At 38.6% G+C, this 26,607-nt stretch overlaps 1 protein-coding gene across 1 annotated transcript in view; it reads left to right on the top strand.

Annotated features, from left to right (window-relative positions):
* Nucleotides 1–26,607, top strand: part of DCC (DCC netrin 1 receptor) — a 603,623-nt gene that overhangs the window by 455,864 nt on the left and 121,152 nt on the right. The window contains exon 17 of the mRNA XM_088152996.1: nucleotides 17,516–17,611. Within this exon, the coding sequence (XP_088009122.1) occupies nucleotides 17,516–17,611 (96 nt within the window). The remainder of the gene's footprint in view (nucleotides 1–17,515; nucleotides 17,612–26,607) is intronic.

The following is a 26,607-nucleotide window of genomic DNA, read 5'->3' as shown; positions in this document are numbered from 1 at the left end:
CAGAAAAGAAAAAAAATAGAAAAATAGAAAAGAAGGAAAAAATAAGAATATAGCAAAGAAAAAGAAAAGAAATATATAAAGAAATGACTTTCCCCTTCATCACAATAAGTATAAACAATTTTAGTAACTTATCACTTTCTCTTAAAATACAACAAATTATCTCTTCTTCCCACATCCCCTCTCTTACCTATTAAGAAATCCTTAAAGTCTGGTCATTTCAGTCCTAATCAGCACAAGTCCATTAAGGGTTACCAGAGATAACAATATCTCTATTTTAACCCTGATCAAATAAACCAACTTTATATTTCTTCCTTTTATTTTTAACAATCTTGATCTTTAGTGCCTTCAAATAATGTCCTAGAACATGATTTCTTTTCATTTTTTTCTTTGTCCCCTCTTACAAAATTCTTCAAAGCTTTAACAAGCCACTTTTGTAAATCCAATATAGGAAAATTATCCAGATCACTCTCTTGGTTTGTTATTTGTATATCCCTTTTAATTATTAAGATATCAGCTGGCTTCTTTTGTATGTCCAATGTAATATCTTTTTCCATATCATTCTTGTAGCCTGTCATTTTTAAAGCCACTTTCAGATCAGTCTCAATCTTGTAACATAAAACTTGTTCATCTTCCATACATCTTTTGAACACAATCTATCTATAGAAGCAGACACAATTAAAATTAACTTCTGGGTCCATTGTTGAAAAATATCCTTCAATATGTCCAATGTTAAAATATTTTGCTTCATTCTGTATTAGTAAGTCAAATGTAAATCTTCTTCTCCTTTAATTGTAATCTTTAGTTTCTTGTGTCCAACCTTCAAAGTCTCATCCTATCATTTTTTAAAAAGAATTCAAAACAAAACATTTTTCCTTGGGAAGGATTCTTATAATTAATTCCAAAATCTTATTTCAAATCCATCTAGACCCTTAGCCCATTTGTAACTTTCCAAAATCAAAGTTCTAATCACCATTTTGCTGTTTATTCCATGTATGTATGTATGTAAGTATGTATGTGTGTGTGTGTGTATGTGTGTGTGTATGTGTGTGTGTACATATGCGCATGCACACACACAGACACACAGACACACAAATACTTAAACTTGTATTTAAAACTAAGGATTGAAGGAAACTCATCTGGTGTTTTCAGACTTGTCAATCCAAAGGTTCTTACTAGCTGAAAAAGCAATTACCAAGCAATTTCCAAAAGTGATTAGAAAAGGAAGTATGTAAACTCAGTATCCTTTCAAAGGCACCAATCATGGTTTGAGCAAGATGGTTATTCCCTCATGTCCCAGAGCTCTAAACCTGCTGGAGACCGCTGTCTTGTGATTTTCTCATAGGGAGCAATTGTCTGGAGCACTTGTGGGTGAGCTCAAGTCCTCCTCTTGTCTGGAGAGGAATTACAAAGAGCCAGTCTACTTGCTGGCTCTTCATTCTGCCACAGTCGTTGGCTCCACTTTTAGCAGAGCTGTCTTCAGTTTGCCATTTCTTCCCTGGAAGAGGAGGAAGATGTTTAGGTCATTTGATCAAAGTACAAAAATAGTATGCTCTTACTTTCTTCTGGATATTTTTTTCCAATGCCCTGTCTAATCTTTAGCCTGGGATTTTCTGATAGTTACCCTTCTACATTGAAACCAAGTTAGACCCTGTTTAGCTTTTTGAGATCAGCCAAGATCTAGCTGGGTCCCAAGTGGCTAATATGAGAAATCATAAAATACACAGAAGAACATTCAGCGGTACTAAAGGGAAATCATAGAAAATCCTCTTACATGGGATCTTAGATCTAGAAGGCCTGCTGTATTTTCTCATAATATAATTGCTAATAACCAACTCTTAGCACCTAAACCAGCTTCATATTTATATCATATTATAGTCCCCAAATTCAGGACAACCTTATCTCTAGCCCAATTTAATGTCCTCCCCACAGCTATTTTGGAAGGGAAATATAGGAAAACCCCATTTGAAACCCAGTGTTGCCCCTGTGACACAAGTGCCATATAAACCATAGCCCAAGTTCTTTTGTATTGTCAGGGACATTACAATGGTGGGGTCAGAATGGGTTTCAAGAAAGTCAAGATGGCACTTGCAACAATGCAATAGAAGTCTCACTTCTTTTGTATGTACATTGATGTCTTCTGAACATATAAAGGAGCAGGGTTTCAATTTTACTATTTAAGTAGCTCTGGAGTCATATTGTGCCTGGAACAATAGATAGGCTAGGTTAAAGTGTCTGAGATGCAGGCTTAGAGGCAATAGGGGCAACATAGAGACCCCCTTCTTCTTCCCTTCAAAAGAAAAGACTAGCAAGTTAGCAAATAAATGTAAATAAGCATAAGAACAGTACAGTAACCATGTCTAGACTTCATAAAAATGAACAGTTGTTGAGAATTCCTGCGTAGCATGAATGAATACTATGTTTAGACACCTGTTGACAACTGCCTCTTAGTTTCTCCTGTCAGTAAAGTCGTTAACTAATGTTCAAATGCTGCTTCCTTGGTTTATTTAGCAGAACATTTAAAATAGGATCTCTAGGTTCTTCCCATTTTAATAGGCCAGAATTAGCTTTCAACCCTCTTATTAAACAGAAACAAGTTAGTGTTCTCACTATGGCCATCACACTTTTACTCTCTTTTGGACTGCAACTCCTACAATTTTTTGTCAATGAACATGTTGACTAGAGCAGATGTGAATTCATCCAAAACATCTGGAGGACATTAAGTTTGCATACATCCAAAGTAGAATTTCTTTCTCAGAGAAGAAAAATAGGAGCCAGTGTCCAGAGTTGGATTGTACTTTCCAGAAAGAACAGATCTTTGTCTCAGGATTAGTGACACTGACTGTGGCGAATTAATCAAAACCATCTGTATGGTTTTCAACAACAGGGCAAAGTTGTCTCTCTTGAAACATAAGAACTAGTAGCCTTTAAAGACAGTGCTAAAATAGAGAGAGCAGAAGAAGGAATCTTTCTCTAAGGCTTTTCCTCTATTTGGTATCATTTTAAGTGTTTGAAGTCCCAACCTTTGTAGCTGTTGCTTGTGCCACAAACAAGAAATTTCCAGCAAATCTGAAACACAGCATGGTACATAAGCCCAGAGGGATTCGCATCATTGGAGTGTCTGATTTTCACAATAGCTAGTCCTAAAGCTTGCGTTACTTCAGTGCAGGAAGACAAATAGAAGTAGATCCCAATAGACTAAATTCCAGCAGAAATCAATGATGTTCCAAAAGAGCGCCCACTAAATTTGTAAAGGCAGTAAGAGCTTATCTATGACAAATATGAGCAAGCGAAAATTCTGCTAACATATAGTTTGAAAATAGATCTGTTACAACAAACTAACAAAGACATAGTGCTGTGGACTTTCATTTTAGCTTAAAAACAAAGTAAGGTTCTTTCATTTTAGGACTTTCATTTTAGCTTAAAAACAAAGTAAGGTTCAAAGACAATTGGGACATCTGAATGGGGGAGAGGGGGCTCAGGAAAGTCAAGATAGTATACATGTAACCAAAGCCCAGAACCTCTTTTATGTGTGTTATGCATGTGACATATGATTTAAAAAAGGGTCAGAGCTTTGATTTCATGCCTTACTATGGAGTTTTCAACGCTGTACAACAAAATCAGTAGTTTAGCAGTTAAAATACTTTGGCACCTGATCCAGAGAGATCTTCTTGACAAGTGTTTTACCTAACCATTATGATGTCAATATATACACCATTCATCAGGACATACATGATACTATTTTTGCATCATAGCTTGCTGAATTTTTTGCCTGATGACCCTAATGTGCAGCTGCATATCTCGGTGTCCATCCAGTCATGTTCTTCTGTGTCACAGAAAAATTGTGTATGTTTGCATGTGTTTAATTCCAGAGATACCTACCAATTTGCACCAATGCCTCTCCATTCCTGGAGTGCAAATTTTATTGGGCATTCTTCTAGGAAAGGGATCCCCTCTTCAAATTTCTCCATATCTCAGTAGGCCATGACCATACAATTCCCACTCTTTGTGGCTTTCTCAGACCCATATTCACATCTTCCAAAATAATTATTAAAAAGGTTCTACTAGTGTGATCTGGATCCTTATCAGATAAAGGGGACCTTAAATGTAGTGTCTGAAGTCCCTGACTTTCCATGTTGTCATTTGTCTTTCACTGTTGTTTCTTCTCTGCCCTCCCTTGTTTTTAATTCCTGCTGTATCTCCCAAAATTTTATTTCCTGATCTCTGTCTTCCATTTACCCAAAATGTCCACCAACAGCACTCTGGCTTCTGTAGTCAGAACTGATTTCAGGGCTAACTGCATGTTCCACGGACCAATTAACATAAAATTAATATACAGGGTGGGGGGAGTCAGTTTAGAGGTGAATTAGAGTGGGGAAAATCAATTGACCTGGATGTGGATGTGGAAAAGAATGTATTTGATTAATCTTAAAAAGGGTGGGGGAAATGAATGAATGTAATAAATTCATATATAAGTTAAATGGGGAAATCCGTTGATTTTAATAATGGTTTTGGGGACGCTCATTTCAGGTGGATGGGCAGACAAAGTAAATGATTTCAAAGTGCTTAAGAAGTTTATTTGTTTCAAAAGTGGATTTTAAAGTTTTAATGACCAGCTGTGGTATGTGGCTACCACCATAGGAGAATACTTAGCACATTTGTGAATATATTTAGCATACGCTGACCAGGTCCATTTTGACCACATCTATTTTTAATTTCCCCAATTTCCCCCAGTCTCCTGCAGTGGGGATATACTGCATGCTGGGGCTATATGAACTGATAAAGATGCTTTGTTTCAACAAACCTTTGAAGAAATCGTCCCCTTGAAGCTACTTCACAAAGCAATATAGTCCTCTTGTTTCTAAGAGTAAAAGGGACCATGTTGCTTCACCTCACTCTGCTTTGGAGCTCCTGCATTTCTTAGTGAACATTGCAGCAGAAGTCTTCTCCTGCGGCACCGCCAAAAGAGTTTCCACAAATACTGGAGGCTTGCCCACAGTATGCTTAAGAAACCCTCCAGACTTCACTGAAAGTTCTGCAGACTGAGTGTCCTTGGCACATCTGGTCTGGAAATATTTCAGCTAGCACTGCAGGAGAAAGTTGACAAGAGCTTATTCCCACAGCACTGCCCCAAAACAGCTCAAGACTGTCCCCATCACTTCACACAAGCCCACTTCTTAAAGCATAACTAAATAACTTGGAATGTCTACATATCTGAGTACAAGCAACTACCCACAGGGTATTTGTATTAGCATTTCTGGCAAAGCAACAGCAGCTGAAATCAGTCTTTAATTTCCAGTGCTTTGTAACTTTGTTCCCTTCTATGAAAACTCTAGTGTACCTTCTGCATAACTGATAGCACACAGGGCTATGTTGTAAATACATCTTGTATTCTGAGTTGCTTTTTTTTTTTAAGTAATAATTTTTATTAAAGCTTAAAAATACAGAGATAAAAAACTAATCCAAACTAAGAAGAATATTAAAAGAATAAAGGAATGAATAAAAAGTGCAAAGGGAAAAGAAGTAAAAACAGGGGGGAGGGAAAAGGAATAATATTTAAAGAAAAAAGAATATATAAAGAAATGACTTCCTCTTTATCAGGACAAGTACAAACAATTCCAGTAACTTATCACTTTCTCTAACATTTCAACCAAAGATCTCTTCATCCCATATCTCATCTTTCAGCTATTAGTAAACAATAAAGCCTCATCATTCAATCTAATCAGTAAAAGTCCATTAAGTTACCAGAAGTAACAATATATATATAACATTAAACATGTAAATCAATTTCCTTTTTTTTACTTTACACTTTACACAGTAACTTATCATTTTATCTAAAAATACAATAACAAAAAAATCTCTTCTTCCCATATTTTACCTTATATCTATAAGCAAACCTATAAACACTTGTTGTTCAAACCTAATTTTAAAAAAAATCCATTAAGCATTACCAGAAAATCTTAATCTTTAAACCCTTCAAATAATATCCCACAAATTAATTTCTTATCATTTTCTCTTTGTCTCCCTTCAGAAATTCCTTCACAAGTTAACACTTTCTTTCAATTTTAATATCATAACCCATCACTTTCTCTAATCATATAACAAAAAATCTCTTCTCCCCATATCTTATCTAGGAGCAAATCTTTAAGGTGTCATCATTCAGTCCTGATCAAGAAAAACCATTAAAAACTACTAGAAGAAAAAAATCATATATTTTAACTTTGATTGAACAAACCAACTCTATAATCCTTCTTTTTGGTCTTAAATGCCTTGATATTTATTCCTTTTAAGTAATGTCCCAAAATCTGATTTCTTTTCATTCTCTCTTTATCTTTGCTCAGAAACTCCTTCATAAGTGTAACACATCTCTTTTGTAAGTCCAAAATAAGAAAATTGTCCAAGTCACTCTTCTGAATTGGAATCCACACATCCAAGTCACTCTTCTGATTTATTATTTGTTTGTCCCTTTTAGCTATTAAAATGTCAGCTGGTTTCATTTGTATGTCCTGTGTAACATCTTTGTCAATATCATTCTTGTATTCTATCATTTTCAAATCAATATCCAAAACAGCCTGATTCTTAGTTGTATCCTCTTTTATCTCCTCTTTTAAACCCATTTTTATAGTATCAGACAATCTTAATAAAAAGATCTGAGTACCTTGTTGCCAAATATCCTTGAAATCTTCCAGAGTTAAAATACTTTTCTCCATTCTGTACTAATGGGTCTACTCCTTTCATTGTAATCTTTAGTTCTTTTTGGTCGCCTCTAGTAACCAGCCTTCAAGGTCTCCTTTTATCATGTTTTGCTCAAATCCACACCATTTTCCCATGGAAAGATTTCTTACACTTAACTTCAACGTCTTCATATATATATTAATAGGATTTTAAACCAACCACAGGAAGGATTCTTATAGTTAATTTCAAATTCTTACTCCCAGTCAATCTGGCCCCTAGGTCCATTTATAACTTTCCAAAATCAATGTTCTAATCACCCTTTTGCTGCTTATTTCCAATTTTTTTTTTCCTTTAAGCTCTTAAACTTACATGAAACTTCTTTAATTGAGGATTGAAGGAAAATCAGCTAGTGAAATAAAACTTGTCTTTCTGAAGGTTCTTAGTATCCAAAAAGCAATTTACAAGCCATTTACAGAAGTGATTAAGAAAGGAAGTGGGTGAACCCAGGGTCTTTTTGAAGGCTCCGAACTGCAGTTTGGGCAAGCTGACTCTCCCAGCTCCCAGAGCATTAAAACCTGCTGGAGGCCACTGTTCTACAGTCTCATCATGGGGAGTCTCTGTAAGGAGCCCTATGGGCAATCCCAAGTCCCCCCCTTTGTCTGGGGAGGAATTTTGAGGTGCCAATCCATTCATCATTTCCTTCTTCTGCTACAGTTTTCAGCTCTGCTGAAAGCAAAACCATCTTCACTTTGCCATAGGTTCCCCAGAAGTCCACATTTTGTATTCTGAGAGCCTAATGCCTTTCTGATTATGTTGGCCATTTTTTCATTCATTCCTTTGTCTTTCTTCTTCTCCACCTTATTTCTTGCCTGTATTCAACTGTTTATTGAATCATTTCCAAACATATATGCCATATTTTTCTTTAAGCTTGGTTGAATTTTATACCTTATATTGAAGTCATTGAATTTGCAATGCATGTTAGGATAATTGCAAAGCCTGACAATGTTACAAGGGTTCCATTTCTTGAAAATCTGTCCCAGTTTGCCTTTCAAATGCCTTAGCAGTGACAGATTTGAGGATCAGTCTAGTGGGAGAAAAAAGAGAGTAGGTGTTGGACAGGAAAGGTTGATGTCTTACAAGCTTCTTTAATGATGGAATTTATTCTTAAACTCTTGAACTACATTAGTTAGTTAGCTATATTTAGATGCCACCTAACTCCAAGATGACTCTTGGTGGCTCACAGTTTAAAACAATAACAATTGCAATATAAAAATACAAGATCACCATCCATTAAAATAACATGATTAATTATTTAATAAAACAGAGAGTTCATAATGAGAAAATTCATCTCATATACTTCTGATTGAAAGTCTTTGTCCAGAAATCATCTTTGGGTTATTGTCTTCATAGCTCAAAAAAAGGTTAATGCTCTCATGTCATTGCCCCAAAATGCATTCGTTTGTGGAAAGTAACATTTAAAAAGTTAGTGAAAATTGCTCTCAACAAATATATCTGTTAAGAGGAAAGCTCACCCCAGTCACATCTACCCATTCATCAGATCTGGTAGAAAGAGGATGTTGTGGGTCCCATCTATGAAGAAGTGTCATCTGGTGGGACCCAGAAGGACAGCCTTTCTACCACAGCACCTGACCTTTGGAACACCATCTGCCCTGAGATGAGATTGGCCCAACCCTGTTTGCCTTCAGGAAGTGCCTGAAGACATGGCCTTGCCATCTGGCCTGGGGATCCAGTGATATTGGTGGAGAGCCGACTAAATTGGGGAAAGTCCCCCATTGGGGGAGATGGGCAGGGATAAATTTAATAAAATAAATAAATAAATAACTATTTCTCGGAAGATAATGGTGCTCTCCCACAGATAGTGGTTTTTTATGGTTTTAAACAGGGTTCTTATAATCTCTTGAATGATTTCCATGGTTATTTTGGCAGTTTTTGTACTTTTGTTGCTGTTGCTGCTGCTGCTGCTGTTTTGTTGTTTAACTTCATTTTTAGCGGACCAGAAATTCCATTTTGGACCAGCCAGCTCTTGACGCGTGTGCTTGTTTAGGGAAGTCCGTCATCATCACAAATAGCATCCTTTCTACTTCTTTTCTACAACTCTCTCTTCTTCTGATTTGCATAAATGGCTGGTGCAGTTCACCATTGCTACATGTCTTAGGAGAAGAACGTCTACAATAAGCCAGGAAAAAGAAGAAGAGAAGAAATCTTAACCGATAGGAAAGATTCAGCTCCTTCTCAGAAGACTAGAAACATAGAGAATTACTTTATATTAGGCCAGTGTTTCTCAACCTTGGCAGCCTGAAGATGTGTGGACTTCAACTCTCAGAATTCCCCAGCCAGCATGCTGGCTGGGGAATTCTGAGAGTTGAAGTCCACACATCTTCAAGCTGCCAAGCTTGAGAAACACTGCATTAAACTATCCAACCAAGCGTTCCCTAAATTGGAACATCCCCCAAATGTGTTGTGCTACAAATCCCATCATCCCCAGACAACATGGCCATTGACTAGTTCCTTGTGGTGATAGAACTTGCATTTGAAACTCTGTAAAGCACTGGATTGGGAAAGGCTAATCCAGGCAAATATTGTTAATGCTATCAGCAGGTCCAAGTTTAGCCTGCAGATGCCAAGGACTTTCTGCATGAAAAAAACAAGGCAACAAACCTGGCTGGCTGTTTTCTGCAGCAAACACTTAACCAGCCAAATGAATTAATCCACATTCTGGGTTTGCACAGCATCTCAAATCATAAATGAATAAACAGGTTGATGGAAAAGAAAATAAACGAATGCTGTGCGCCTGTTGGCTCTCTCTCTGTTCCTCTTTCATTATTTGAACCCATATTTTATTTTGGACATGGAAGACTGCTCCCACAGTGTCAAATTCAGCTTCGTTCCCAGCTAACAACTGTCTTTTTCTATTGGATCCATCCCTTTAGGGCTCGAGCATCAAAATGTTTGCTGGGGAGTGAGGGAAAAGAGATGCATGAATGAAGAAATACCTTTTATGTAGCCTGTGAACATTTTGCACATTTAAAAAAACAACACCTTTCCAAAGTTTTCTCTTTTCAGAGATCTCATATAGGATGATTGTACCAATTGCTGGAGATTGCCTTCCTGTGCTTCATCCCCTTTCGACGTTGCAAAAACCATCTCTAACAGAAAAGGAGAAGCGGAGATGGAGTCAAACGTACTTAATGGGAGGTGGGGCAGGAGGAAGAGGGGCTTCACATTCATGATGATGTCATTGCGCACATGATGCAAATTACATAATTTGCATTAGTCACATGATGCCATTTGGACAACGACATCATGGTGTATGTGGCTTATTGGACATTTGTGCCCCTGGAATGCCTATTCCTCCCCAGGGTTCAAAGACAACCTTTATTTTCAGTAGAATTTCTTTGAAACATGAGTTGCATAGAGGTGCATTACAATCATGTAGACTTGGGGCCATCTTTTCCTTGTTTCTCCAGGCTTTGAAAGAAAGGTACTTCCATTGGTCTCACTTCTGTTTTAATGGCAAATCATCAAAGAACATAAATGAGGTTAACATTTAAATTAACCTGGATTAAGTCCTCCTGAGAGGCAAGATTATTTCTGACATAATCTCAGCCAGGGCTGCTGCATAAGATGGAAAGGAACCATCTTTGAATCAGAATCTTGCTGTGCATCTAAACAGCAAGGGAAATTAAATGCTTTGGTGAACACTACCCTGATAGGAGGTTAATGCTAAGCTAATGCAGCATTAAAAAATGAAAACTGCTAATATGATTAACAGCAACTTAATAGGATTAAAAGACTCTTTAAAATGGGATATGTTCTTAAGATGGGCTTTAGGTCCGCTTTGCATTACTCTGGCTGAATATTGCACCTGCTCCAGCAAAGAACACTAGGTTCAAGCAAAGCATCTGGGGGTACCTTTGCATAACACCGGGCTGAAATTGTGCTTTTTTGTCTAAACCATCTCATGAAATTTGACACAAAGAGGAAAAAAAAAAAAACTTGCAAAGAGGTTGCAAAGGAGATGACAATGCTTATGGGTTCTTATGTTTACCTTAGGGAAGAGATGGCCAACAGGCATGTTTGAACAGAAGCATCCATAGAAAACTACAGTGACACTATAACGATGAGTCCATGGAGTTGGGCAGCTATAACAAATTGTAAATAAATAAATAAACACACACACACACACACACACAGAGGAATGGCAGGTGCAGGCACATCACCACATAAATGTGCATCCTGATACAGTTGTGTAAGTTACATTTGTGTGATGATATCCACACGCCCTGGGCCAATTGCTCACAGCCTTCGCATACCGCTGCCAATATTCTGCGCCCACAGCTCATGCTCTGAGCTTTTCTTGTAGTAGTGTCCTGCTCAGACAACTTCATATCTGCTGGTGCATGTTGTGTGTTCCTATATGACTTTCTCAGCATTCCGGATCTGCTGCCAAGACTCTGCATCTTTATTCCCACTTGCATGTTCTCAGTGCATGCTACCAGTGCTTTGGTCCTCCAGATTTCCTGCCAGTATTCTGGGAGTGCTGAAAGCACGTTGTATTTCCATCACTTCTGCCAGCACTCTGGGCATTTGGGCAATCTCCTCCACCACTGGTAGTACTCTGTCACCACAAGAGCCACTCCAATCACCATCTCCCAGGACTTCTGACATTTTCTGGTTCCTCCACAATATCCCTCAGCCTCCTCAAACCATATTTGCCGCTTCTGATGTCTTCAGCTCCCTTCCTGCAATGGATGGTGATCACCACCATCTCCTTCAAAGCAGCCAAGCACTATTCTGAAGAGCTGACTCATCATTTCTTACACAGCAAGACCCTTAAAAGGTACTGATGGAAGAAAGGGTGGAAGCACTTTAGCCATCGTGTGTCATCTTTTCTGAGACCATCAGCCCACCCATCCATATGTTTCCATTCACCTTTAGAAGTAAGGCAATTGCTTTCAAAAGAAGATGAAACCCACTTTAACCAGATGGACTTCTGGTTTCCCTCTACTTTTGACATGGCCTGCTAAATTGAATTAATTTGTTTTCTCTAGTTGTTGAAATATACCCAAGCATCTCTTTGCATTTATTAGTTCATCTTTTTTAAAAAAAAATAAGAGATCTACATACCAGTATTATTTCCAAATATCTAACAAGATTCGGTGGTGAAGTACAAACATTATTTTTTCCTACTTGGCACGTCATGATTCATTATGGCCCATTTGCATTTTATAAAAGAAGTTGCTCAAATGAGTTCTTATGCTTGCAGATGACATTCAGGAATAGATAATGGGGATTAATGAGTAGGGTTGGCTGGGTAGGGTTTGAGTTTGTAGAAAAGAAGCTGTTAGCTTTATAGACCGCTTCTCTCTAATGACTCATAACAATGAAAACATTAATTGGACTTCTCTTACCAACGGACAGGAGAAAGTGGGCAGCCATGTTGCTATAGAAACAACTCCCCTTCCTTTCCCTCTTATGCATAGTTGTGGGAAGGGACCTTGTGCAAATTAGTTCCTTGCAAATTGCATTCTTAGTCAAAAAGCTAATTGTGGAAATTTTGTGAATAAATCTCTGTATTCATCTCCATGCATACCAAATTATTTTTGCTCAGCCAGTAAGGGTGTAGTGAATGCCAGTACAATGAATAATGCTGGGGGAATGATCTGATCACCCTCGAGTGTTATGAATGAATAACTGCTCCAGTTATTCATCAGGCCATTTTTTAAAAAAAAGTAAGCTTCTTTTTCTGGCAGTGAACATGCCATCCATCTCATTAGTAACATTAACCAAATGTATCAATGTAGGACATAAAAGTAATTACAAAATATGGGGGTAGGGAATCATTGAGCAGTATTGTAAAATAAGTAATATTGATTCATTTGGCATTTAAATAATAGGATTAATCATCCTCAGCATGTCCAGGATTATAAATTGAAATGAAATATGGAATTTCCTATCAAGGATGTCAGCCTCTCAAGCTTATGCTTTCTCCACTTTTAGACTGGCCAAGTACTTCAGCAAAAATCCATCCACAAGACTCACAGAGACATAGAATGTAAAGGTTGGAAGAGATCTTGGAGGTCATTTACTGCAACCATCTCTCCAGTGAAGAAATCCACTATTATAACAACTCCAGCAGATGGCCATCCAGCCTGTAAATAAAGGGAAGGAGAGGCCACTGTACTAAGACAGCTGTTCCATTGTTGAATAGCTGTTATTTTAGGGGGGGGGGGTTTCCTGATGTTCAACTAAAATTTACTTCCTTATATGTTAAACCTATTGCTTCACATCTTGTCTTGTGGAATACTTCTGCCCCATCTTCTACCTGAAATGCCTTCAGACACTTGAAAACGGCTAGCAGGTTTCCTCATGGTTTTCCCTTTTCCAGGTTAAACATATTCAGTGTCTCCAGCTATTCCTCTTTTTTTTTTTTTCCTTCCCGACTCTTTATCATCTTGATTGCTCTCCTCTGGACACTCCAGCTTGTCAATGTTCTGCCTAAAATATGGTGCCCAGAGCTAGATACAAAACCAGGTGTAGTGTGACCAACCCAAAATAGAGAGAACAGTGACTTAATTTTGATGGATTTCATTTGATTTCATCCATCAACATATCCTGATCCTTTTTGCATGCACTGCTGTCCAATATGTCCCCCCCTACCTTATACTCATGCTTTTGACTTTCCGCTCAAAGGTAGGGTTTTGCATTGATTGCTGTTGAAATACACCTTGTTGATTGTTCCAGCTTGTCAAGATCCTCCTGAATCTCAGTCTCCTGAATCTCTTCTAAGGTGTTTGCTATCTCTCCTAACATTTGATAAATTGTATTTTCTATGATTTCTCATCAGTCATTCATATATATGTTGAACAGCACAGGACAATGGAGCTCTTCAAGACTTGCTCCAGCTTGATATAAGAGCAATGACATACGTTCACAGGAAGTGGTTGTTCAGCCAGCTCGGTATCTATCTGATGATAGCATAGTGCAGCCTATCTCCTTTTGTGACATTTATTATTAGTAACAGTAGTAGTAGTAGCAGCAGTAGTAGTATTCCCTCTTTCTTTCTTCTGTGCTCAAAGCAGACTATAGAAATGCATTGATTGATTGGAAAGGACTAGGATTAATGTAAAATTAAGCAATGGGTCATGAGTTGCCTGCTTACACTACAAGGCCATGGTGAGATATTGATGAGCTGTATGTGGCTCCATTAGCCCAGCTGTAGTTCCCAGAGTCAGAGTGGCTGAAAATTGTAGTTTTCTTTGAGGAGACAAAGGGCTTCAGAGGTGACATGAGTGCCTCAAGCTTCACAGAGGTCTAAGGAACTTCTAGTAGGTCTGTGCAAAGCAAGGTGGATTTGCTTCAGTGAAGCAGTTTCGACTGTGGAAACAAGCTGATTTGCTTCACCGTAGGGAAAAGACTTCCCAGTTTCCCTGAGTGAAGCAGTTCAGGTCACCTTGAACTCTTCAGGCCAATGTGGCAGGAGAAGGTGATTCTCAGCTTTCAACCCAAGCACTAACCAAATTGTTTCAGGGTTGCGGGGGCTTTTTGAATTGCATGTAGTATGTGCCCCTCCTATCCAGTTTGGTGTATGTAGCACTCACCATTTTATCTGGCCACAGTGAAGATATAACTTGCTTTAAATTGAACCAGCTGAAATGAGCAATATGGAGTACCAAAGCTACATGGAGCCCCCAGTTCCCCATTATCCTTCTTTCTGATGTTTCTTTCTCTATCTTTTTCTTTTCTTTTCATACCGTTTTTACTCTGTCTCTTTTTTTGAACAACATTGCAGATTGCTGGCAATGGAATAAATTACTCTTGCCAAGGATCTTAATTAGGTTTTTGCAAAAGTCTTTTGAAGGCCATACAAGCTGGGGCCAAGGGCCAAGATGGTCCTGGGACTGTAGCTGATGATCTCTACTGCATGCTGTACATGCTGTAGGTCTCAGGTTTAATTTTTGGCATTGGCAGTTTTAACAAAGAACTCTCCCAATCAATGTGACCAGGACTGAGCTAGGGGATCCAGTGGTCTGACTTTATACAAGGCCACTTTCTATTGTCCAGTATCCTTCTTAATTGGAAATGTACTTTTAAGATTTCCTTCCCAGTATGGAAATAAAGATAACAAAAGATTTAGCCTCCTCCATGGAAACTTGTTGTGTAACACAAAGGAATGTTGAATTATGAATTTGAAATCCAGTCAGGTTTAAGGTTTATAGCACTCCATCAACTGAAATATGAAGTCTCATTTGAATCGATAGTTGAGAGAACTCTCTATCAGTGGCATGGATGTGAAGCAAAATGGAAGATAAGAAAATGAATAAATTGATTAGACTTCTAGCTTATTCCCAACCCAATAACACTTGCTGGTAGACTTCTTTATATGATGGATCAGGGTCAGCATTATCTAGATAAAGAAAGAAAGAGGATTTGTTTACAAAGATTTAGCAGTAATCCCTGAATATATTTTTTTCATGGTACAGATGGTTGTTCTCAGCTAGTTTTGCTTTAGGACTCTTTTCTGTATTTATAGTCTTTCTCTCTCTCTATCTCTCTCTCCCTCCCTCCCTTCCTTCCTTTCTTTTCCCTATAAAAATAAGAGTAGTAATTAAAGGCATTGGACTAAAAGTCAGAGACTGTAAGTTCTAGTGCTGCCTTAAGGCCAAAGCCAGCTGGGTGACCTTGGGCCAGTCACTCTCTCTCAACCCTAGGAAGGAGGCAATGGCAAACCACTTCTGAAAATGTTGCCAACAGAACTGCAGGGTTTTATCCATGTAGCTGCCAGAAGTCAAGACTAACTTGAAGGATATATATATATATATATATATATATATATATATATACATACATATATACATATATACATACATACATACATACATACACATACACACACATACACATACACACACACACACACACTGTATGCACTGTGTGTGTATCTCTGTGTGTGTGTGTTTTATATAACATTATTGTGATGTTATTTATATAACATTGCCAAGTTAAGTGCTTTTAAGCACTCTTTATACCTCTCCAACAAAGCCTTTTGTTTAATTATTTTGTTGAAATAGTAATTGAAGTGATTATTTTAGCTATGTTAGACTTGAAATGCTTGTTTTCTTTCTTGCCAGATCATAAAACTTTATAAAATCTGGTTTAAAAAAATGTACCAGAGAAGGAAAATGCTGAACCCAATTAGTTGAGAGTTCAAAAACCTGATTTCTAAATATAGGTATATATCTTTAATGATATTTTTTTCGTAAGGATAATACATTTCTTCTGAATGCGCTGGTGAAATGCACAGCTCCTGCAATCAAGTCAAGCAAATCCACTTTATTTTAGCAATGGAGCAGCTGAGAAACTCTCAGCAGTAACAAGATGGATTTCTTTTTAATGAATATTTTGAGTAGGTCTCCTATCACCAAGAAACTGCCAGAGGTGATTATTCAGTAGCCAGGCCATAGCAATGAGCAATAGTTTAAGATGTGTGCTGTTCCAGTGATATAACCTGTGTATGATGGCCAGTTGCATCTCAAAAAGTGGTTACGAGGCAGACTGTTGAAGCTGAGCATTGCTTTTTCCCACCCAAATTTATCTCTGTTTATTCTCAGAGCAACAAAAGTCCTCAGAGCCTTGGGAATGGTCACAAACTGTAATGGCTAATGTGCCAGAACAGGGAACTTATTTCATATGTAACATAATGTAATTTAATTTAAATAATTGTTTGATTTAGATATAGTTTTCATGAGTTGGCCTCCATAGCCCATCTTTTTTTTGTTTTTTGGTCCTTGACCTGCCTCCTTTTTGGAGCACAATCCCTGCATAGCACTTTAAGGACAAATGTCTTCAGTTTTAAGAAGGTTGTATATTCCTGCTGGGATTCATAAGGAAAGGAGCAATGCTAAAAGCAGAAAAGAGGAAAATGAAATGAGAGACTGTGTGATGAATTCTCTGGTGAAGTCTTCAGAATTCTCACTATGCCTAACTGTGGCTACTTGTCTCATGAAAAGTGTAACATCTAGTCCTAATCTTAAACTTCCCAGGAACCTTATGATCCACCAAGCAAACCACAATCCATCAGATATGTACAAGGATTAAATAAAACAATTATTCCTGGGCTGAAAAATTAATCTCCCACTAATTCCAGTAGCTCAGCAGTTATTTATTGTTCCTCCTACTGAAGCTGGGAAGAAATGAACACTTTCATTTCATTTCATTTTTTTTTCCTTAATGGGACTGGCAATATGATTGAAAATTGGTTTTGAACACTGGCAATGTATGTGAGTGAGAAATGTATGAATCATTCTGAGCTTCAAATTCATTTTCTTCTGGTATGCAGTCAATTTTTGTTTGTTTCATTAGATTTTAGATGCCACCCAACTCCAAATATGCAAACCAAAAGGACAGTAATGTATAGTATTATACAGACAACTGAATCAATATCAGTAATCATAATCAGTGGATGATGAAAAAATTACCATAGATTCTAATCTCTTAACATAGTTTCATGGTTAGGAAGGTTCAAAACCTCTACCTCCAGATTCCCAAGATGAGCCTTTTCTTAACCCACAGATCATAGGTTAAGGTGGCTTAATCAAAGGCTCTTCAACAAGCTAAGAACCAGCTTGATAAATATGATATATAAACATATTCGTATCACTCATTTGAATGAATCAAGGAAAATTATATTAAGTACGCATATAGGTATGTATCTTGACCACATGTTATCAGCTGTTTGGATCTGGCAACCAGTTTTATGATTGTTGCCCAAATCTACTTCACATTATTAACTCTGATGATATTGTATTTGCTTCGTTTCCAGAGCCAAGTTCCCATTATGTCATATCTCTGAAAGCATTTAACAATGCTGGAGAAGGAGTACCTCTTTATGAGAGTGCCACCACCAGATCCCTGACAGGTGAGTTGGAATGAGTGCTAGGTTTATCCAACTTTTTTATCCATCCTCTCTCTTATAGCAACACATATGCTTGGGGATGGGTGTGTAAGGTAAAGTATATTTGTTTTAATGAGAGTGACTTCGTGCCATGTGCTGGGATGGAGGTGGTACAAATCTGAAAGTTCAGGATCTCCAGAGACATCGTTATTTGGCTCAAAAATTCATGGGCATCAGTTGCAAGTGAAGGAGAGAGCTGATCCCACTGAAAGTAAGGGGATAGCATGCAGGACACAAGCAACTGAGCTGTTATGCCTGAGATGACTTTTTCACACTTTCTCATCATGGAATATTGAAATTCAAACAGTGAAGTTGCATGTCTAAGACACTAAGCCATACCTTCATTTACTGAATAAGCCACAGTTGTCTGGGTTCACACAAGTCAAAACTAAACCAACCCACATTATGAGTTGAAAATGATGTATGAAATCTGGCTATTGGATACAATGTGTTGTGTGTCTGTGAGAGGAAGCTGTGCTGTCTAGTTTACAAGTAATAGGTCTGTTACATAAATGTTCTAAAATCTTTTAGAACAAATTCAGTGATGCTGAAGAGAGTATGAAATGCAGGAGTCAGCATGAAATCCTATGTCCTACCCTTTCTTTCTCTCCTCTTCCAAGGCTCCCTAAAGCAGTGTTGTCCAAACTTGGCCACTTTAAGATAAGTGGACTTCAACTCCATGGCTGGCTGGGGAATTCTGGGAGTTGAAGTCCACTCATCTTAAAGTGGCCAAGTTTGGACAACACTGCCCTAAAGCTTTGAAGTAGGTAGCCTCTACTTTCCATGGAAGAATCATGACAGTCGGCCAATCCCACCTCTGTCCTACCCCTTTCTCCTGGTAGAATGAAAATCCTATTATCTCTTTTATTTCTCTCTCCATGGATCAAATTTGCCTCTGGGCTGGCCAGTGGGATACTCCTGAAGAAGCCAGATTTGGCTGTTGGGCCTGAAGTTCATAAGAGAGTCCATGCACCATTGATCTGATCTTTGCTCCTTCTTCATATATCTGTCTGTGCTGATGTAGAAAGAATTGAATTCATCGTATAGGGTTTCTTCTCCACCTTTAGAAAAAGCTGGATCCATTATGCCTTTAAAAATGCACAAACCTTCCCTTTATGTTATGCCAATTTACTCTCATTACACATTTATTAGAAGAATAATGTGAGGAATCAAATTATTTATTAGTGTTTTCCCACTTTACAAACACTTCTAATGAAAATATGGTGATTAATTAATAGTAATAGCATCTTGCAAGAGAGTTCCTTGCCTCATAGCCAGATTCTCTCAGTTCTGAAAAGAGGAATTTTGAGGGTTGCACCATTTACACAATCCTTTCCCACACCAGAATGTGAAATTACTACTTTTCAATTTGAAAGGACCATGTCATTCATGCATTTAACCAATGAGCTCCCTCATTAGAGATGCTATAGCAATTATATGAAGTCCACCCATACGGAAGAAGTTCTGTTAATATGTGAATTAATTATCCTTCTGTTTGGAAATGAAAAAGCTGACCTATCCACCCTGAATATTCTGCAAAGTCTATAACAGCCTCCTTTGATAAATTTGACTACCTGCAAAAATGAGTCAATTGTGCCTTGATCGAGATTCAGCTGGAAAGACTACTGATGGAGCAAAATTAAATGATTATGCTTCCGAGAAACATATTATATTTTCACTGGTGGCTATAACTCCACACAGGCCTTACAACAATGATCTCAACTCTAGCCATTTTACATTTCAAAATGCCAAATCTAGGCGTAATTTGAATAACACATCAGAGGAACTGTAGTGCCATTACACCCCAAAAATATATATGGGGGGGGAGGGAGGGGACTTCTTATCATTGATTACTTTGCTAAACTGAAGTTAATTAGCTCTAGACAGCAAAAGCAGAGATGTTAGCAAGAGTCAGTGAGGTCTCATTCAGAAGTGATACAAGAGTGGTAATATAAGACGCTACTGTTTCCAGTACCATTCACATCTTCTCCCATGACTCATCTTTCTTTCAGGCTCAGTGCTTGCATGCTGTCCAGTGGCACCAGCTTAGCAAAATTAGAATCTGAGCATTGAGATGCAATAAGGAATAATGGAACGTAGAATTCAGGAAGGAACACATACTCAGGGACGGAGAATAAATGTTCGCTACAGAAGGCCCCAGTTCCACAGCCTTGCATCTATATCTTGGAAATACCCAGGCCTGAGAATTATTCCAGTTGGAGTGGATACTGCTGAGCCAGAAAGACTAGTAGCCCAACTCAAAAAAAAGTGGTTTTATATTGTCACTTGGGCATCAGTGTTTTAAATCGTTTTCCATAAGTACAGATTATTGTAGGATATGAAGATGGTTCAAGATGGGAAAGAGTCACAGGAAGACAAATGTGATATAATTGCAATACATTAATGATGGGTTATAACTCTTGGATCTGCAATGACAAGATGAGACCATGCAAAAGAAAGAGAAAGTATGAAGGAAGAGTTTCATAAATAGTCTAATACAGTGGTACAATACACCAGAAATAAGGACAGGAAGGCCTGGCGCGATATGGTTCATGGGGTCATGAAGAGTCGGACACAACTTAACGACTGAACAACAACAACACCATACCAGGAATATTCAATACAGCCTGTCTCTGGCAAAAAATCTTACTAGGTGGTTTAAGGAAAACCCTCCTTCTCATTTTTCTTAGAATAATACTAACCTGTCTTAAAGGGGTATTGTAAGTTATGTTAAGATAGAAAAGTCTTCTGAACACTGAACAACATGATTCATATTCTTAATATAGTATTACCTTTTTCTGCTGGAGCAAAATGTACAATCTAATCATTTTCTTCTCCTTGCACATAGTCCAACCTATTTAGAACTTTTGCATAGGAAGAAGGTTATGTCACTGAGAGCAAAAAAGTGAAAAATAGAAAAGTTACAAAATACATTTGTTCACAAGAAATAACTGAAGCAAATTGTAGCATGCTCACTCCAGATGGCTAATAATTCTAGAATTTTGTGAAGTATTTCCATTAAGAAAAAAAAAACACCCTTGAAAAACAACAAGAAAGGAAAACTAGCATTTCATCTCAGTCTCCAAAATACTTGTTTGGAAAACAAAGTTTCTTCTTATTTTTTAAAATCAATTAGTGGAAATGTTCTTGTGAGTATTCTTTTTTCTCAGTATTTCATTGATTGAAAAAAAAAACCATATCTTCCTGTATTTTTTTTTCCTCTTTTAAAACCTGTCCAAGGATACATTTATCTGAAATTATGAAATTACTTTTCCCCTTTTAAAAATTATTTTAATTATGCTACATCCCCAGCTGGGTGTCTAACAAGTAGATTATTTTATGGAAATCAAATGAGATGTTCTCTTAATTTTCAAAGAAATTATCCCTTAACCTTAGGGATTCCAGGGCCAGATAACACCTTCCCTGGAACTTGCTTCTCCTTTGCAAGGGTTAATTTAATAGGGAATATCTTGCATAGTTATTCACCCCTTTGAAAATAGCTGATGAAGAGAACCAGAGTTATTCTGGGGCAAGGGTGTACTTGGCCAAGCAAAAGAATATTTTTTTCCCTCCAGATACTGACTGCTTTGCAATGTTTTCAAGAGGGCATTCACTGAAATGTAGATGTTTAAAAATATGTCCTTCTCTGAACTTCCATAAGAAACACCAACATGAGTACCCCTCCAGTCCAGTCAAACCAGTCATGTTATAAAAATATCCTTTCACAGTCTTGAAGGCATTTGTCAATCCTTATTTAGGAGCTATACCAGGACAATATGGTAGCCGTAAATGGCCTAAAGTGGTGACATCTGAGTAGAGACGTTATAAGAAATCCCATGATGGCTAAATTTAGCCACATGCATTGCTAATATGCATTGCACACAACAATCCAGGTATAGTTGTAAATCAGCATTTGTTCTCTCAATTTTTCTATTGGCATGTGCATGATGAGCAGAGAGCAAGTAGAACTGAAATAAGGCTATTGGGTCTCTATCAGAAATCAGGTAAGTAGAGAAATAATGGATCTAGAAAACTTGTTGAATGAACAGATAAGCTATCTCAGGGTTCCAAGGAGACCATGACAGAGAATGAAATGGGCCATCTTGTAGAAAAGATCAACTACCTCCAAAGTAGCATCAAGACTCTTGATATTTAGTTACAAAGCTGAAGGAAACACCATTCCAAGGCCCTTTCCCAACAATTATGGACTTCTCAGGGGAGTTGGAACTTCAGATAAACTGTTCAAAGTATGATAACTGGAGCTTGGTCATTTGTGCCTCAAGTGAGAACTTTGGATTGATTTGTTCCATGTTCCATTTGTTTCTTTTCTTGGCTATCCATGGATATTCTCAGAAGTCTTCTCCAACACCAAATTTTCAGAAGTGTTTCTCTTTCTATCCTGCTTCTTTGGAATGACATTTGGAATGACAACAGCAGAAATGACATTTCCAGATAAAACAAGAAAATATGCTATGAATCTCTTAGAATTTAACTACCAGATGCCAGATGTCAATATGTGACAGACAGACAGACAGACAGACAGACAGACAGACAGACAGACAGACAGAAAGCAAATGTTTAGGGCCCTATTTTCAGAAGTTCATGCATTATATTTTTGATGTCTCTAGCTTTGAGATGTTTCAGAAGCTGAATGTCAGTTAGACAGGCAACTATTTTCTATATAAAGCTGCACTCAAATTTCTAGATTCACTAAGGGAGATAAGATGTAAAACAAAGATGCAGTGTTCTACATCATTAATTCATAACATATATTATCTATCAACCAGGACCATGTAAACTGACAATATTTCGTCTAGAATTTTTTATTTTAATTTTCTCTTGGAACAAACTTTTATTTCCAGATTTTTAGTTTAAAAATGAAAATTGAAATCATTGTTCAAAATGAACTGTATTCTCCATTATACAGCAATTTGAGTATAACTTGTCTACTTGAATTTGAGGTACAAATGAAAATTCAGTACATTCTCCTCTGTCCTGCTGAAAAAAAAAAAGCCACAGTAATTTATCTCCAGCAAATCTGTGGTTCACCATAAATTACAAACACTAAGACATTTTCCATATTAAGCATAATATTGTATTCAGATGTCTGCTGCACAATTACATACTGTTTGGAAATGTTGCAAAACCTATTTAAAAAAAAAAAAAAAGTCTTACAAAGACACAGATATAGAGACATACATGTGAAATTAGGAAATTATAAATATTAATACATTTAAATTATTTCAATATGCAAGTGAGTCTATTCAAGTCACATTGTCTCAAAGTTGTACTCTTTTGCTCCTTCTTCAAACCATAAAACCAGAAAAATTTAATTCTGCTTGTACAGAAATTACAGTTCTCAGTGGATCCAAATTCAAGAAACTTTTTTTTTTTTAAATGAAAAATTTATGGTTAGAGAGAACTGATAGGAATCAATTCATGGTATAAAATCCTGACTTTTTTCTAAAAAAAAATAAAAATTGAAACAAAGCCCACTTCCTTGAATCAAAGAATTGTGAGACAACAAGAAATATATAGTCCAGAACTCTGCAATGTGCTATAAAATTGAATCCTCCTTGAGAGGTACCTGTCCAGCATCTTCTTAAAAGTCCTCAGAGATGAAGAACCCACAACTTCTATAGATTGTTCTATAGTTCCACTCTTGTACAGAAACTACCCTCAGGAAGATGATAGATAGATAGATAGATAGATAGATAGATAGATAGATAGATAGATAGATAGATAGATAGATAGATAGACAGACAGACAGACAGACAGACAGACAGACAGACAGACAGACAGACAGACAGACAGACAGACAGACAGACATAAACATACAATAGTAGAACTAATGAGAGGGGATATATGAAACATATGAGGGAACTATGGATGGACAGAAGATGTACATCCATCCACACTAACTGAGAAACAACTAGTTACTCAATGCTTCAACACAGTGAAGAGGAATCTGCTCTCACAACTTGAGATAGACCAACTACATCTTACATCCTGGACTCAAGAAGACCCTGAAGAACAACTGGATGTGCAGCCAACACCCAAAGCTGGAACATCACTGCCACCACCTCCATTACAGAGCACAGAAGCTGATATGAGGCATAAAAACATGGATAAACTAGCTACAGTCAACCCTCAAGACCGATTATCAAGGCTCAGTGGTGAGGTACCATCAGATTGTATGCTAGAAGATGCCAATAGAGCCCTCACAACAATCCCTACTACCATCATAACTCAAGCCAATGAACTGGTATATGCTACAGCTGCTGTAATCGTGGAGATGCTTGGGTACACAATCAAGAAGAACAGCAATACATACTCCCCCACCCACCACCCACCCCAGAAAATGAGGTTGGAGGCTAAGATCAAGGCAACTCAGAGAGAAGGCAGCCAACTAGTGGAATTACAGAAGGGTGTGGAGGTTAAGGGTAAGACTTAGCTACTGAAAAAATACAAGGGCCTGACTCTATCTGAAGCCCTAGAGACTGCTAAACAAAGGCTCACAGCACTGGCTGCCAGGCTAAGGAGATACACTAGAGAAGCAGAGGCCAAGAAGATAAATGATCTGTTCTCCAAAGAACCATCCAAGGTGTACTCCCAGCTGCAGTGGAACAGCACAGTAACAGCAGAGCCACCAATAGCAGAAACTGAACTGTACTGGAAGGACATTAGGCAGAAATAGAAGACATATAACACCACTGCAGTGTGGCTGCAGGACATGAAAGCAGTCCATAGCAATCTCCCAGAACAGGAACTAGTCACCATCACAGTAGCAGACATCCAACAGCAGGTCAAGAACATGAAGAGCTGGATAGCACTTGGCCTGGACATGATCCACACCTACTGGCTAAAGAAACTAACAGCAGTGCATTAATACCTAGCAGCACAAATGAACCAGCTGCTAGCAGCAGGCTCCCACCCAGACTGGCTAACACAAGGAAAGACAGTACTGATCATGAAAGATCCCCACAAGGGAATAGCACTGTCCAACTACCGGCCAATAACCTGCCGCCCCACAACAAATTCTATCAGGCATCATAGCCTCCAAGCTATAGGACCATATGGGCCAGTACATGAGCACAGCTCAGAAGGGCATTGAGAACAACACCAGAGGCTCAAAACACCAGTTGCTCATAAATAGAGCAGTTGCCCGAGATTCAAGGTCTAGTCAGACCCATCTGAGCACAGCCTGGATTGACTGTAGGAAAGCCTATGACTCAATGCCACGCACATGAATCTGTGAATGCCTAGTGCTATACAAAGTCAACACTAAGGACCTTCCTCAAGAACTCAATGGGACTGCAGAGGACAACACTGGAAGTCAACTCAAGACAGCTCACACAAGTGGCTATCAAGTGCAGCATATACCAAGATGATGCACTGTCCCCACTGCTGTTCTGCATAGGTTTAAACCCGCTCAGCCAGATAATCACAAGGACTGGATACAAGTTCAAGAGTGGAATCACCATCAGCCACCTCCTCTACATGGATGACATCAAGCTGTATGCTAAGAGTGAACAAGACATCGACTCACTGATCCACCTGACACGGATCTACAGCGAGGACATTGGGATGTCATTCGGACTGGAGAAGTGTGGCAAGATGATAGTAAGGAGAGGAAAGGTAGTTAAGACCAATGGAGTGGAACTACCAGTGGGCCACATAGCAGACATAGAGACCAGCGATAAATACCTTGGTGTCCCACAGTCACACAGGAACCATGAGGAGGAGGCAAGGAAGACAGCAACATCCAAGTACCACCAAAGGATAAGACAGGTCTTGAAGAGCCAGCTGAATGGGAAGAACAAGATCCACGCCATCAACATGTATGCCCTGCCAGTCATCAGATACCCTGCTGGTATAGTGAGCTGGCCAAAGGAGGACATGGATGCTGCCGATGTGAAGACCCGGAAGCTCCTCACAATGTATGGAGGTTTCCACCCCAAATCCAACACCCAAAGATTGTACATCAGCCGCAAAGAGGGTGGGTGGGGTCTGATGAGTGTCAAAGCCACTGTCCTGGACAAAACCTGGAGCATACAGGAGTACATCACTAAGATGGCACCCAAAGATGAGCTGCTGAGAGAATGCCTGAGGCAGCAGCAGATATGGGAGGAAGTTCAAGTGGAGGAAGTGCCATGGCAAGACAAGCCCCTGTATGGGATGTACCATCGACAGATAGCTGAGATGGCTGACATTGGGAAATTCTACCAGTGGCTGGAAAGGGCTGGACTAAAAGACAGCACTTATCATAGCAGCACAAGAACAAGCACTAAGCACCAGATCCATAGAAGCAGGGGTCTACCACACTAAACAGGACCCAAGATGCAGACCATGCAGAGAGGCCTCAGAGATAGTCCAACACATAGTGGCAGGTTGTAAGATACAGGCAGGAACAGCATATACTGAACAGCACAACCAAGTAGCTGGCATTGTGTACAGGAACATCTGCACAATGTATGGGTTAGACCCTCCCGAGTACAGAAGGTTGTGGAGAATAACAGGACTACGATCTTGTGGGATTTCCAAATCCAGATGGACAGGCAGGTACTGACCAATCAACCAGACATTGTGGTAGTAAGGACCAAAAGACAGCAGTGTTGATAGATGTAGTGGTGTCATGTGATTGCTACATTAGGAAGAAGGAGTATGAGAAGCTGGAGAAGTACCAGGACCTGAAGGAGGAACTAGAGAGGATGTGGAAAGTAAAGGCCAAAGTGATCCCAGTGGTGATAGGAGCACTCGGGGCTGTCACTCCTAAGCTGGGAGAGTGGCTCCAACAGATCCCAGGAACAATATCTGAGCTCTCTGTCCAGAAGAGTGCAGTCCCAGGAACAGTTCAGATCCTGCACAGAACCCTCAAACTCCCAGGACTCTAGTAGAGGACCCAAGATTGAGGAAGTACCAACCAGAGGGATGAGAGGAGATTTATGTGTGTGTGTGTG

Source organism: Python bivittatus, unplaced genomic scaffold (assembly GCF_059951505.1).
Source record: "Python bivittatus isolate LINGU-HERP-01145 unplaced genomic scaffold, Pbiv_v1 ctg000570_np1212, whole genome shotgun sequence".
Classification (NCBI taxonomy): Eukaryota; Metazoa; Chordata; class Lepidosauria; order Squamata; family Pythonidae; genus Python; species Python bivittatus.
This window is presented reverse-complemented; position numbering and strand designations above follow the sequence as displayed.